The following is a 15,557-nucleotide window of genomic DNA, read 5'->3' on the forward strand; positions in this document are numbered from 1 at the left end:
AACCAAAAAAAAATTTAATATTTTCCGAAATGAAATATCGCAATTTGGTTTTGCAGTACCGTTGCCAAATACCTATATATTTGTGCGAAAGCACATTATTTGAATTTCGTTTATTTCTAACTTCTAATTTAAATTTTTTAAATATTTCTAACAACAAATATGCGCAATTTTTTGTTGAAAATAGTTTCTGTGTTGCTAATTTTTTTAATATCCTTACTAGTGTTGTATACAAACTAACTACAGGTACAACTACATATATGTTTTACAAATACATATGTATAGGTTTATATATATTATGTATATATTTTTTTATTAAAACACATATAAACGTATATAAATTGTCTATTTACTAATTCTTACCATAAATATTATTAATATATGCATTTGGCTTATTTATATACTATCCGCATACATAACTACACACATTTACGTAAGCATATACATATATAGTATGTGCTTTAAAACAACAAATTGGCAACAAATTATGTGCCACTGTGCGCTTGCAGCACACAATAATTTTATTTTTCTCTTAAGTCTTAAAATCGCGCCAAAGTATTCTATATATCGATACAGGTGTATGTATTTATGTATGTATTTATTCCAGTTCAACATACACTATTTCCAAACTATTTTTATAAATTAGTATTAAATACATTATTTATTTCTTTGTTTGCTTATTGAAATTGTTAATTTAGTTTGCTTTGGCTATTAAAAAATATAATATTAGTATAAAAAAAAACAAAGTTAAAAAAATAATTATGAGTATTAATAATGTTTAAAAAAACTGAAATTTGCATTAAGTAAGAAATTAGGGAAAATTATTTGAAAACATTTTTTTGAATAAAAAGTATTGTTTTTTAACTTTTTATAAAAATAATAAAATTTTAAATAATTAATTAAGATTTTTAATAATAATTATTAACAATTATTTTTCGATAATTTATTTTTTTTTAATAAAAATAATGTTTTAATCAATCTTTTTCCAAAAATTAAAAAAAAAAATAAATTTTAATAACTTAGTTTAATTTATAATTTAAAGCAAATTATATTTAATTAATTTATAAATGAAAAATTCATTATTTTGTTTAATTTTAATGCCAATTTTACTTAACTAGTCATATAAATTTATTAAAAAGTACGACTCATTGGTAAAAGAAATGTAGAAAAAAAATGTTAATAAATAAGTGAAATGGAATAAAGCAATAAAATAAAATAATAATTATGATATAAGCCTATTTAAAATTAAATATAAAATTGAAAAGATTTGAAGACATATTCCTTCCCCAATTTTCAAGAAATTATTTAAAAAGAAAAAAATACATATGTATATAGCATAAATAACCAAAATAAAAGACAAAAGTAAAATAATATTTGTTATTTATATATTATAAATATTTTAATTGAAATTAAAAATAAAATAAAAGTAAAAAAACTATTATAAAAAAATAAACTAAAACGATTTAAAATAAAACAAAGCACAAAATTCACACACATAAACTATGTATGTATGTGGCACATACCGTTGCTGTGACGACAGCTGATGTTACGGAAGGTATTTTTCACACTCACGAGAAAAAATACGATTTAATTTTTTTATTAATTTAGGCAATCGAAATAATATTAAACAAAAAAATAAAATTAATTTAAATCAGTTTTTTTTATTGTGTATTCATTTTATTGCAATTAATTTTATTTCATATTATACACTTAGTTATAGTTTTTAATTACCATAAATATTTCGAAACAATAGTTTTTAACTTCTTACTATAGCATTTATTAATTAACGCCTACACCCAGCCAACTATTTGCGACCAGCAATCAAGATTCATAGAATACAAAGCAACGTCACTCGCTAAGTTGTGACGTGATTGATTTCGATTGTTGCCAGATTTACGCAAGAGAAAATGTCGGTAAAAAATACTTATACTTTAGGCATATATTATTCTAATATGTAGTAATAGTAGTTTTAAACGTTTTTAATACATATTGTTTAATATTTTATTCTATTTTTGGTAATAACTCAACACATGGCAATTGGATTTTAGGTTTACAAATTTATTGACATTTGAGTGGCGCAACTTTCTCTTCCATAGTTTTGGCTTTATTTATTCTTTAATAATTTTGTTTATTGCATTATCAAGTTTGGTTTAGTTTACTTTCTTTTATACCTCTTCGATCTTGGCGTAGATACCGCTTACGGGATTATAGGCCAGTATTCTTCTTCTTCTATTAGATACATAAAAACAACTATTTTGCAGTTCTTAAAAATATTTTTGGTCTAGACTACATACATATTTTTCAATACCAACAACTATGCGCATTTTACATTACACATTTACAATAACTACACAAATTTAATTTTCAACAATTTTTATTCAAATAATACCTTCATACTTGAGTAGTTCGTATATTTATGTGTGTAAGTATACAACTATGTATTTGTGTAAGTACATTAGTCAGATTAGTATAGAAATTTTACAAGCTAACTATGTGCATATAAAGTAATTTGTTCGCACATTTTTATATATTTTCATATGAATTGGTTTGTATGTATGTATATAGTGGTACATAATACATAGAACTGTATGTCTGTATGTATTTGCTTATTTTACTTGACTTGCGCTAAAAGGTACTTGAGTCTCTCATATATATTCTGTTGCTTTTGAAAGGAAACAATTATTCAATTTATATAAAAATTAGAACGGAATAATCTAAATTTCATCTAGGAATTTGTAAACTGCCATAGTACTTTAAGCGATCAATAACAAATTGCCCAATCTCTTCACATGTCTTCCAAATCATTTCCTATCCACTACGTTTACCCAGGTATTTATATACATAAGTATCTAAGCAATCCTTGCCTTTCCCTTGACACCCGACGCTTGGTTACTTGCTTAACTGTAAATGTCGTACAAAATATAATGTAAAATTGTTGTCTATTTCTTGTCTATTGCAATTTGTTATAAAATTTCAAAATGCTTTAAAAAATATTTAGGAATATTTATTCTCAAGTAAATAGTATTTTTTTTTATATCCTACATATGTACATAGTTCCAACGACTAAGCTCTCTAATATTAGCAATTTGAAGTGTTAAGTGATTGGAGTAATACTACAGATTTCCGAGTTCTTCCATAGCCTGTAAACACTTTATAGTTAAAACACAATTGTAGCCGTGTATTTTCCGAATCTTTCGAATGATAATAATTTTATCGTAGTATATTAAGGGGAATACTTATTGTACTACCTGAAACTCTTTTTCTTAAAGGTTAACGGATTAAACTCTTACTTCGCCATGCTTGCTTAGGAAATTTATTAAAATTATATCTAGCTTATAGTGTTCATTTCCACTATTGAAGCCTTACATAATAGCAGTTGGCTTTAGATTTGTTCTTTTCGGACCAGCTCATTTCTTACAACTTCTTTAGACGCTCGAAGCCACAATCATCCAATAACTCCCATTGATTTCTGCACACAAAACAACGGCTAAAACAGCGTAAACAGCACTAAAACCATTAAAGCTTTTTGAGGTACGTAGCCGGGTTGGGTTCATAAAAGAAACCGCTTAAGGCCTTCGTTGCTAGTCCTAAGCCCAAAAATGTTGGTTATTTAAGAGGGTTTGGTGCTTAAACGGGTTTTACTGTATCTCAAATATCTTGAATCATAAATGTATCACCTTTTCAAAGCTATGTACTGCGATCTTATATAACAGGAAACACATTTGTAAAGGTAGACCAATTAAATTTAGAATTCAAAGACGGTAAAATAAACGGGACACCAAATTTAGCTACATATAGAGATATGATGTTGTTGTAAGGTATGAAAATCGACAAAGCCTAATGTCATACCAAAATGATCTCAAAGATAGTGACTCGCTGACAGGATCGAGTATTCAAAACTTGGAATAAAAAAGGTTTGACTACGCTCAATTTTCCTTCCTCTCCATAAATAAACGCTCGAGGGAAGAATCTCTCGACGATCTGACAGAGCAGCTCCATATCAAACGTTGATGGAAACTAAAATGCTTGAAGTCTAGTGGAAGTTCAATTTTAGAGCCGATTACCTGCTTTGCGTGGTAAGATAGTTTACCACCTTATAAACCTTATAATTTGTCGTTCAGAGTCTACGAAACGTGTTGAAATTATAGCATGTCAGTTTAAGAAACGCCTAAATATATTTTATCATTCAATGGATAAAGGAGCAATCATTGTTTTCAAGTATGAACTACTGGTGCCCATCCCATGAGGCTGGATAAAATATAACTCTTTTGAATACACAATTTTGTCTTTGTAGTTAGCTAGTGGCAAATAGTGGACTTGACGCTTTCAATCTGTTCTGCAAAATGTCTTCAATTACTCGTTGGATTGCTGAAGGGTATTGTCTGCGAAATGGGCCCAATAAATATATTTAATTTACTCTATTTTAGTTTGAAGAGACATCCACTATTAGCTGAGGAACTTTATAACAGTACTTAAAATCTCATCGCACCTCTAAATCGACTGTATCATTTCCCGAGTTAAAAACCTAACATAATATGGACAAATCAATATAAAGTTATTCCGACGTAATATAATATATCAGATGGGCTGAATTGAGTTGAAAAAATAAAACTGAAATCCAAGTTAATCATTATATGTGTACCATATTTAACCACTTCATCATTCCCTCATCTCACCGCTAATTGCGAGTATTTATTTTGCTTTTCCTCTGTAAACACTTCAGTTTTCTATACAACCTAGTTGAGGTTAGGACGTGTAAGGTAGTGAGAGTACACGCCATAACCTCAATAACATTCCCTAAATATATGTATGCTCTTCCCTAAACAATAACAACAATAATGATCTCCTCCATTAACAATATTCAGCAGTCAATTCGGTCTCTACATGCGCTTGTACTATATATTTACTAATACATTTCACTAATTTGCACTATTTCAGGACTACAATTCAATATACAATTCAAATTCAATATACCTTTAAATACATAACTACATACACCAATACATATGTATTTATGCATTCATGCATGTGCCTACAACCTACAACAATACAAGGGATTCTTACAACAATGCAAGTCACAATTCCATTTACCAGATCTTTACAATACACATCTAAACAACAACAATAACGACACATTTGCATGACTTTACTTTAAGACCTACGTAACTGATTTTTCTTATGCCTATTCTCGATTTTTGGCTTAATTCTGTTGTACCGATCTGCCGTTATACGTTACACCGACACACATATGTTTAAAATATTCTGTTTCTCTCCAACTAGTAGCACCGTGGTTTTTGTTTTCCTACACATGTACATCAACATTACTTAATTTACATACATATAAGTACATATTCGACATCCATTAACACCATTTACAAAGTCCTACTTATGTACTTACAAGAACAATTTTCAAAAATATTTCCTAAGTGCTATGTGCACTCATAACAATGAACCAACGTTAACTTTGAGCGTAAATAAGTAACTCTCGTGTGATACATAAGTGCATACTACATGTACCTCTGATGTAGTTATACAATATAAAAATATTATTGATTTTTTTGGTTAAAATCCAAACTATAACAAACTATTTAATGGCTTATGAAATTTGGCGGACTCAAATCAAATTTCTGAGACCTAATTGAGATATAACGGTAGTTTGTTTGACTTGGCTGAAATTAACCAGCGAGTGACGTAGGCCGAAATGTGTTGCTAGTATTAGACTTCATTTGATAATTCTAATTTTGAAAATAAAAATTTAAATTTTTAAAACCTGCACCACTTAACTGCTATAGAATTTCTTAAAGTCGCAATCTTATGTGATTTTACAAGTTAACCCGTATTTTACCCGGTACACATTATTACTTGGCTTTTCTTTGTAGAAAGATCTACGTACAGCCGAAGATAGAATAGATAAACATTGCGTTGATTTTTTGTTCAAATTGGCTCCGTGAAGCCGCATAAACGCTTATAAGCCTCCCTGATTTATATCATCAATTGTCTACCAATTACTTGGTGTCAACAAGGTTTAAGTTCTCATACCTCTTGCTTATCCACTACGAAAATTAATTGTAAGCATTTAAATATTGGACTTCTCATTCATGGAATCTGTTCCCCAACGCGCTGGAATAATTGGAGATTTGAAAATATCAATGGTAAACATGGAATAAACGGTTCTAAATTAAGTCATTGTTTTATTTACAGCGGAATCTTAGAAAAAAGTATGAACAGAGTACTTTCTTAGGAAACCCTTATTTTACTGCTATCAAACTTCTCGAAATGACAGCAACGAATGAAGTTGTTTTAAAGTGGTTATTGAGGAACTCCAAAGTCGATGAGTTCGCAAACTCCATAAAGCTTGGAACAGGCCTGTGATTCCTTGTCCTCTTTTTTCCATCATTAGAACAATGGACTGCGCGCTAGCCTATTAAGCTGTGAAACCCTTCTAGCCCAGAGAGTCTATCAAATTGTTTGTTCTTAGCATAGTTCACCTCGTCACACTTGTGGGACTTCTAACTGAACACTGTTGTATAAGTATGCAAGCAGTGAGGCTAAAAATCATCCCGAACGGGGGTGAGATGGAAAAATTGAGACACTTTTTTATTCACTGTGCATCTTACATCAGACTTATGTTGAAATATCGTGGTAGCTACACTTAAAGCGAACCAGGTGAACTGGCCGAAATTGATATTAGCCGACTCAACAAACTTATGACAGACTCAAGGGCTTTGTCGATTTACAGGACTGGCATTCTCAGTTGTCCAACTTGAATGTTTCGTGATTCCTGTCATAAGGTTCCTGCAGTTTACTGCGGAATATGTGTATGCCGTTTATTCTGCTTAAGGCTGGGCATTCGCATATATAATGTTCCATCGTCTCATCATTCTAAGTACATGCTTTGCATTTCGCCGAAACCACTTTCAGAATTTTCTGAAGATGGGATCTTAAGAATAGGTGCTCTGTGATGAGCCCTACAATGTTACTAAGTTCCCTTTTGCTAACAAAGCAGCTTGATGGATAGCATGCCCTGCATTAGTAGTATTCAAGGAACTTAGGTGTCCCTCTAGGGTTACATTTTATGTTAGTCTCAACGATGCAGTGAATAATTTCGATTGAACGGAAGTTGGTAATGATTGTTGCTTGAAAAAATCCAACATAGTTAAATTTCGTATATTTTGAGTCGAAATCGAGAAGTAGAGGAATTTAATTTAAAGAGTTCGGTACAAGTTACCAATAGATCTTCATATAATATGGTTTTTATCCGAAAAATTTTTAGAAGTTTTTGAAATTAAAGTTTTGATATTGTTGAGGAACGAACACAATACATTTTGTTTATGATGACTGGCTATTTAATACTGCGATAGGGTTTTTTTAATCAAGATGTATGTACTATAACATAATCTATAATTTTGAGTAATTTTAAATACTCGATTTCCAAAACTATTGCAGATTTTATGAAATCATAATTGGGTAGAAGTAAAATATACATACAAAAATCGTCAAATTTTAATTTTATAAAAACTTCTTTTGCATAGGTATGATACTTTTTGCAAGCTCCACTTTCGGTTTGGCAATACTTTCCCTTTTTCTTATGGCAACTGAAATTGTTTTGTTTTCTAAGTTTCACTTAAAAATACGTATATTTATGTATATAGTAGTAATTGCGGTACCTGATCTTAGATCTAGTGTGGGGTTTAGTTTAATATTTTTATTGTTTACTAAATTTGTTTGTTATATACTTTTCTCTAATAGTTAGCTTAGATTGAACTTTGCGTTTTGAACGTTTTACTTTGTTCCTTAGAAATATTCTTTCTTACTAAATATCTGTATATATGTATGTCAGAATGTAATGTAGATATTTTTGTTGTTTTCATTACTTTTGACTGCAGAGAAACAGTTTTCGGTGAGAGTACATACAAATATACTTATTAATATACGCAATTTTTCAAACTTCATCAAAGCTACAGACGTTCTGGAGAACGATTGCCGCCATTTAGTATGAACTAGTTATTAGATTATGTATATAGTATGCGCTTATATACTTACTTCGTTAATCCAGTGGTTTATGTATGTATGTATGTATGTTTGTGTTTCTACTTTTATAATAACGCCTGTGAGATGAGCGGGTGTTATGACTAAAGTAATTGTTTTTGTTTTGCTTACAATTATTTTTTGCTGACATTACTTGTGGCGGTGGTGGTTATAGATTTTGTTGTTGTTGTGGTGGTGGCGGTGCTGCCAACCGCAGAAGCAATTACTGATTTGGTTGCCGTTGTTGCTGTGGTTGTGACTTTTGGAATCACAACTGCAGCGCTTGTAGTTGGTGTGCTTGCAGATTGTGTTGTTGTTACCATGTTGGCGCTCACACTTTTAGTCGGCACCGCTGTTGATGATGTTGCTGTTGTTGTTTTAGGTATTGCCGCCGGCGTTTTAGTTATAGACGCTTTCGTACCGCTTGCTGTTGTTGTTGTTGTGGTTGTGGTGGCAACTGTCGTCATTGTTGTTAATTTAGCATCTGCTGTTGGCGTTGTTGACAACACCGTGGGCTTTTGAATAGCCGCAGTGATCGGACTTGTTGTTGCATTGATCACTTTGGTGGCAGCAATTTTTGTTGGCTGTGCAGCAGGCATCGGTGCAATAACGACATTCGCGTTCGCCGACGGGTGGCTAACAACATTCGACTTCGTAGTTGTTATTGTTGCAGTTGTGGACGCTGCTGTCAATTGCTTGGGCACAACATTTGCTGTTGTAGTAGCTAAATTTGTGGTGTTATTTATTGTTGTTGTGGTTGGGGCGGCAGCAATGGCTGACACTTTGGCAGTTGTTGTTGTGATTGGTGGTGTATTCGTTTGCGCAACAAGAGCAGCAGCACCAGGTGCTTTTGATTTTGTTGTTGCTGCTGCTGTTGTTGTTGCAACTATTGTTGGCGGTTTAGCAGCAACAGTTGCTATTGAAGCTATAGGCTTACTGTCTGTGAGCGCCTTAGCGCCTATGCTTATGCTTGCTGTTGTTGTGGTTTTTGGAACCGTTGCAGCTGCTGCTGACACGGAACCGCTGCTTTTAACTGCAGCCGTTTGTGCTGCAGGCGTTGTAATTGCTTTTGTAGTTGTAATTGTGGGTGTTGTTGTTGTTATTGTTTTTTGTGCCGTGGTTGCAGTAGGTTTACCAACAGTTGCTGTTGCAGGCTTCACGGCGGCCACTGTAGTCGCTTTTGCAGCACTTTCAGCTGTTGTTGTAGTGGTTGCTGCAACAATCGGCGTCTTAACGGATACCGCAACAGTTGTTGCTGTTGGTGTTTGTGTAGCAGTCAATTTGGGTTTAGCAATTGTTGCTGTTGCAGCTGTGCTGGTGATGGTTGTTGTCGACTTTCCAGCTAACGCCGATTTGACTGTTGTTGTTGTTGCCATTGTCGCAGGTGTTGTAATCATAGTTGTATGTTTCAATTCCAATGTTGCCGGTTTTGCTGCTGTTGTGCTTGCGGGCTGCACATTTTTTGCCAATGCAGTTGTTGTTGTCACCTGTGACAGACTACTTGCAGTGTCCGGCTTAATGCCGGCAGTTAGCGGTTTTGAACCCAGGCCTGCTGTAACGGTTGTTGTTACAGCGCTAAATGTTGTTGTTGTAGTTGCTGCGCTTACCGTTTCCGCCCCCGGGACAACACCACGCTCCCCGAACGTAGTGAGCATACGTTCGCGACCGCTGCTCATTGTGCCAGCGACAAGCACCTTTGTTGTTGCTGTGCTTGTGGCGACAGTGGTAGCGGTTGTTGTTATTGCCGGCTTCGTGGGCAATATAATACTGGCAGTTACTTTCGTAATTTTATCACCTACTACCTCGGCGGGATGACCGTTAGCTTGCGTTTTACGCTGCGCCAATGCAGCCGCCTCATTCAGGAACGAGCCGACGCTGTCGTTGGCACGCAACTCGGCCTCTATTAGCGGCTGACGACTAGGGCTCGCCTCAGGCTGAGATTGCCCTTTGTTGCGACCATTGCTGGCCACTTGGTTACTCTTTGAGCCCTTCAATATACTCGGGCCGGGTAGTTTGGCGGTTGCCGCCGTGCTGGATGTCTTGATGGCCACAGCCGCACCATATTCGGGATGCTGGAAGTGGTATAGAACATATGTAGACAATTCTTTAAGTTCATTTATAAATTGAAAACTTTTATTGTTAACTTACACTGCCATTCCTAATCGACACAGTTGTACCGCTACCTCCACCACCAGCCCCATTACCAGCGCCATTACCACTCATTCGCAGACCAATACCCTCATCGATGTGATCACTCATGCGCACAACAGCAGTGGATGCTTTTGTTGCTACCGCTGCTGACGATGCGCTCACTCGCTCTCAGAGTTGCATCGCCTCATCACGATAACCATTGCTGTTGTCCTCATAGGGTGACACATCGGTTGGCATGCCATTTATGAGTACTTGTGTATTGGCCACGACATCGTAATTTTGACTGTCGTAACGCTCGGCGTGTAAATTGACACATGGCCTTCCGGCTGGCCCCCACTCGGCGGTGGGACGAAGGAGAAGTTTTAGCCGCTCTTTGAATGTCAGCTGCTTGGGTGCTTTACAAATTTGTTGGAAGGCGATTAGGAATATGAATAGTACCGGCAACAGCCCGATAAACCAACCGACTGCATCAGCCCACAGTGGATAAACATAATGACCATAGGAGGCCGGTTTGTATTCGACCCAGTTGAAGAACAGAATAAACTGAAAAATGAAATAAGTATGAACCAGCAGTTTAGTCGGAAGTATCATTGCTTTAATTTACCACCCGAGAAGTCTAAGTGCAAATTAAATACTTCCCATGCTCCCATTACTTACCAATAGTGTTGCGGGCGTTATGTAACGCCACATTGCCGACCAAAATGAGTTCCAGAATTTCGATCTTTTACCAATCATACCCTGTATGTCGTTCAAGAAACGTTGTGACCCATATATCCAAGCGATTAAAACACACTCGGAAATAGCGATAAGCAATACCGACCAATTCGCAGCATACTTATCCATTAGTTGTAACCAATACATGCCGCTCTGCAAAGAAAACGTCAGTATAAAGTACAATTATACATGGTTGCTTTTTACATACATTCGTAGTAAAACCGAGACCACCGAGGTAACCGAAAATACCAACAAAAAGCACAACCCATGTTTTGTATTGTCGTAAATTGGGAAATTTATCCAATATGGCAGTTGTAACGGTCTCCATGAGTGCGAACTGCAGACAGTATGTAATAAAAGTTGTGAGAGAGAGATACATAAAGAAGAAATTAAGGAAAATACAAAAACAGTTGAACTCGTTTTTGTTTTCCTGATTGGCAAAATCTCACCTGTGAGTCCAGTCCCAATGTAAGTAACATAACAAAAAATAGAACCGACCAAACGGGTGAAACCGGTAAGCGTGTCACTACTTCTGGATAGACTATAAATGCCAGACCAGCACCCTGATCAACTACCTTTTTTACTTCCACTTCTAGCTCGTGTGCTAGAAAACCGATGATCGAGAAGATAACTAAACCGGCAAAAAATGAGGTCGCTATATTGCAAATGGCGACGATTAAAGAGTCTCTGCAAGTTTTGCATAGAAATAAAAACATCAATATAGAAAGCCAGGTGTTGTTAAATTAACGAGAACTAACTTATAACAATTGTTCGAGAACTTGTTGTACGAAGACAGTGTTATGAGACCACCCCAAGCAGGACTGAGCGCAAAGAATATCTGTACCGCAGCATCGCCCCAGACCTAAATGAACGGGATGAAAATATAACGATTAGTGTTAGTTTAAAATAATTCTAGGTATCAACTAGTTTGGAAACAATGCGGCTTGTGACCAACCTGTGCATTAGCTAGTTGTTTAAAATCAGGTGTTAAATAAAACAATATGCCCGTCATGGCGCCCGGTAAAGTCACACCTCTGAAGAACAGTATAACTAACACAACATAAGGAAAGAGCGCGGTAAAGTAGACTACTTTGCCGGAAGATTGAACGCCTTTGCAGAGACACAGGAAAACTATAGCCCAAGCGACAAATAGACAGGCAGCTAGCTCCACTTTTATGCCGCCGGTTTCTTCAATGCCAGAAGATAAGCCCAACACATAGTTACTGAAAAGACAAAGAATAGAAATAAATGCATTAAATTTTGAAAATCTGTCTAGTTATTTTGGCTCAAAACTTACGTGAAGTACTCCTCAGCTGGTGGTCGCTTTAGCGCATGTAGCGCTAATTCGGTGATATTATGCTCCTCGGCATAGCTAATATTATAGCATGTTCTCAAGTAGAATGTGCCATTCACGGCATCGCATTGATCGGCCATTTCGTAAGAGAAACAGTCTGAAGAGATATAAAACGAATTACAAGATATAAGTAGCATAAATATATTTGTATGTATATATTTAGACAATCGAAAAATGTTTTGTATATTCGAATTCAATTTCAATCCACGGAGTAGTAGTTCGTGGTTTTCTAAAATACTTCATCTCTACAAGAATTATTAAAACATATATTTATGTATATATTAGTGGATGCAGCCATGTATTGCTGTAGTATACATTTTATACTATTACTCATACAATCATATAATAAACTTTTAAATACAGTGAAAATTTCATTTACGAATAAAGGCGAAAACGTTTTTGTCCGTTTAAGAAACTGGACACAGTGTGCTAAATTTTGCAAAAATTGGTTCAGTAGTTTAGGAGTCCGTCGCGGACAAACAACGTGACACGTAAGTTTTATATATAAAGATTGGTTCGCGGAACATTGAACCCAATATAATGTTATGACCCTCCAAAATTTTAGTTTGAAATTTGATTCACGTGGCTCTGTAATCACTTCATTATGTGGAGGTGCATCCAGTTGTTTTACCCTAGACTGGGAATACTTATTAAGTTTGTTACGAAGTTTGTAATATCCAGAAAGAATTGTCGGATGTCTAACGACGCACCTAGGTCGTTAGGAGACCCATTGTGAAACCACCGTGACGAAAATTTCCTCATTCTATTATGTGGTCTCTGAAACACCCTGTGCTACTGATTAACCATGTACTGGAATCCATTGCAAGTTAACCGTAAAAAAGGATGTCAGATCCACAAAGATATCAAGGCATTCTTTCAGTATCTTTAACGAAACCCTAAAAGACTTTACTCTAGTAGTTGGAGGGCGATTTTGATATCTAAAAGAAACCACCTCCCACTCGATTATTTACTCTTGTGTCCTTATCCACCTCACGTCTTTCCCACTCTTCTCTGGAAAGAAAGGTAAACTTGGGGAGCGTCGTTGACCCTGTAGAGTATAAGTGTTAATGATCAGAGTGATGGGTTGAATCGATTTAGTCATGTCCATGTAAAAATTGATCGATCAATCACAAGATCTTGTATGGAAAACTTTTTACTTGAAAAATTATCTTCTCGAAATTTGCGATGGATTATTGTCCAACGCTTAATCTCCGAATATATTTTTTAGCTGGTATTCAGACTGTCTTATCAAAATTATGATAAAGATTTTTTATTCCCTTTTATGCCATTGGAAATCTATGTGTAAATGGTATTATAGCTTTAGTGCCGCTGAAGTTAACGTTTTTCCTTTTTTTTACTATTATTCTACCCATCCGATATAAAATTTCAGTTTAACTTAACTTTCACAACTGTAAGCTGTGCACTGCTTTCATTTCCTCTTTCGTAAAAAACACACTAATTTTATGCTGCCACTTAACTCTACATTAAATTTAATAATTCTCATTTTATTTGTCATTTCCATTTGTTTCTTTCTTTTATACACCCACAAAGGCTTTTATTTCATTCATTTTGAGCTCTGATCGTTTCTCACGCCTCGGAATTCATATAAAATTTGCAGTAAGAAACAAATAAAATAATGTATTTGTGCCTCTAATGATGTTGGGAATTGAAAGCAATACCGTTGAGTGTTCCGTTGGCGTCCCTGAGCGTATAAAACGATTTGTATATTCGGATGTATTAAAACTTGAAACTATGGTATGCTAGAAAAACCTTAAGAGCAAGGAGGTTCTAACAGCCTAAAATTATCAGTTTAAGACAGTGTTTTCAATATACATTGGGTATCCCCGACGTAAGCTTTTTTCTGACCTGGCTTCGCTTGGAATCTCCAATTGGCGCCAAGCAGCGAAGAGATCAACGACTGGTGCGCTGTTGTCAACTCGGCTATAACCGCATAAGCCGTGTCTACGCCAATAAAGAAGAAGATGAACAAGAAGCCTGAGATATTGCAATTACTGAGCTTAATTTGTAGTTTAATTTGGAACTCATATTACTTTCGAATATTTAACATTATATGTGTGAGTTTGAAATATATTGATGTGCCCATTGATAGATCGATTACTACTTCGTAATTGACTTAAGACTTAAATCTACAGTAATTTTCAAGCGTGATGGGGTTCAGGTAGACAGACTAACCACAAAAAAGGATTCCTCTAAGAAGGCTAAACGGCGAGGACTTAACCTAAACTTTTCGAATTGAAATAAGTTTGCGTTATTCGGTATAAGCCTGATGTGGAACTTCTATAAATATGACAGTGGCTCAAAACTTTGGGAACGTGTTAGTTCTTTTGTGCTGTCAAAAATATTTCATCATTTTGAAAGGGCTCCCTGTCAAATTTATATATAAATTTTTCACACTGGGTTGGAGTGTATCCGCACATAAATACTTATATACAGATACTCTAACATAAATTACTCAATATGTTCACTTTCAAGCCTTTTCAGATTCCCTTAACATTCAACCCTAATAATAATTTTCCACATCATCTTCTCATTTTCTATGGCGGTCAAATCATTTTCCTCAATCTTTTATTCATTTGCGTTGAGTGGTACACTTGTTTTCATCCTTTCTTATTACCTCCCTCCCTGCTTATTTTTTACCGCATAGCCAGTCCTCGAAGTTTGCACATTTGCTTGTTGTTCGCATTGCCAACTTGCCCTTACTCATTACCAGTAGGCAGTTTGCCTTTTCTAAGCTTTAAGCATAATGGAGTTTCTTCCTTTAACTTTGCTTGTTGGTTGACGGGCTTTGCCCTTCCGTTGTTTTTTATTCCAATTTTTCATTGCTTTTTTGTACTCAAAATGCGTCTTTTTAATGTTGCTCATAATCTTCTAATTATTTCTTGGCATTTTCTTCGGCTTTTAAATTTCGCCAAGATTTTGTGCACTGCGATACGTTCTTCACAATTTCGTTTTGGTTAGTTTGTTTTGAACCAAAAAAGTATAGAGGAACTTAAAGTCAAAAATGATTGTGTTAGTTGAATCGCAGGCCACTTGCTGGCTATTGTGCTGGAATCAAGACGAGGTGAAGTGTCAATTGAGTGCTTTGAACTTGTCAAAGTTATTGCTGAAGTCCAAAAGGAAAGTGGTATAAGTATTTAAAAGGTTGTTTCTTAAGAAAAAATTAAAGCAACGAAAAATAAATAAGAAATTACTGGATCTGAAAAATTGGTTGCAAATGATGAACTGAAAGCATTTTTCAATGTAGTTTGTCACCAAACACAAGAAGAGCTTGCATCTTTGGGAGTAACTTAAG

The 15,557-nt window shown here is 34.9% G+C and overlaps 1 protein-coding gene across 1 annotated transcript in view; it reads right to left on the reverse strand.

Moving 5' to 3' along the window:
- Positions 1-1,742: 1,742 nt before the first annotated feature.
- The window catches only part of LOC120772317, a 62,203-nt gene continuing 48,388 nt past the window's right edge, over positions 1,743-15,557 (reverse strand). The window contains 8 exon segments of the mRNA XM_040100834.1: positions 1,743-10,097; positions 10,174-10,719; positions 10,834-11,043; positions 11,099-11,227; positions 11,340-11,577; positions 11,649-11,752; positions 11,846-12,113; positions 12,188-12,341. Of these exon segments, the coding sequence (XP_039956768.1) occupies positions 8,160-10,097; positions 10,174-10,719; positions 10,834-11,043; positions 11,099-11,227; positions 11,340-11,577; positions 11,649-11,752; positions 11,846-12,113; positions 12,188-12,341 (3,587 nt within the window). The 3' untranslated portion in view covers positions 1,743-8,159.

This window comes from Bactrocera tryoni, chromosome 3, assembly GCF_016617805.1.
Source record: "Bactrocera tryoni isolate S06 chromosome 3, CSIRO_BtryS06_freeze2, whole genome shotgun sequence".
Lineage (NCBI taxonomy): Eukaryota > Metazoa > Arthropoda > Insecta > Diptera > Tephritidae > Bactrocera > Bactrocera tryoni.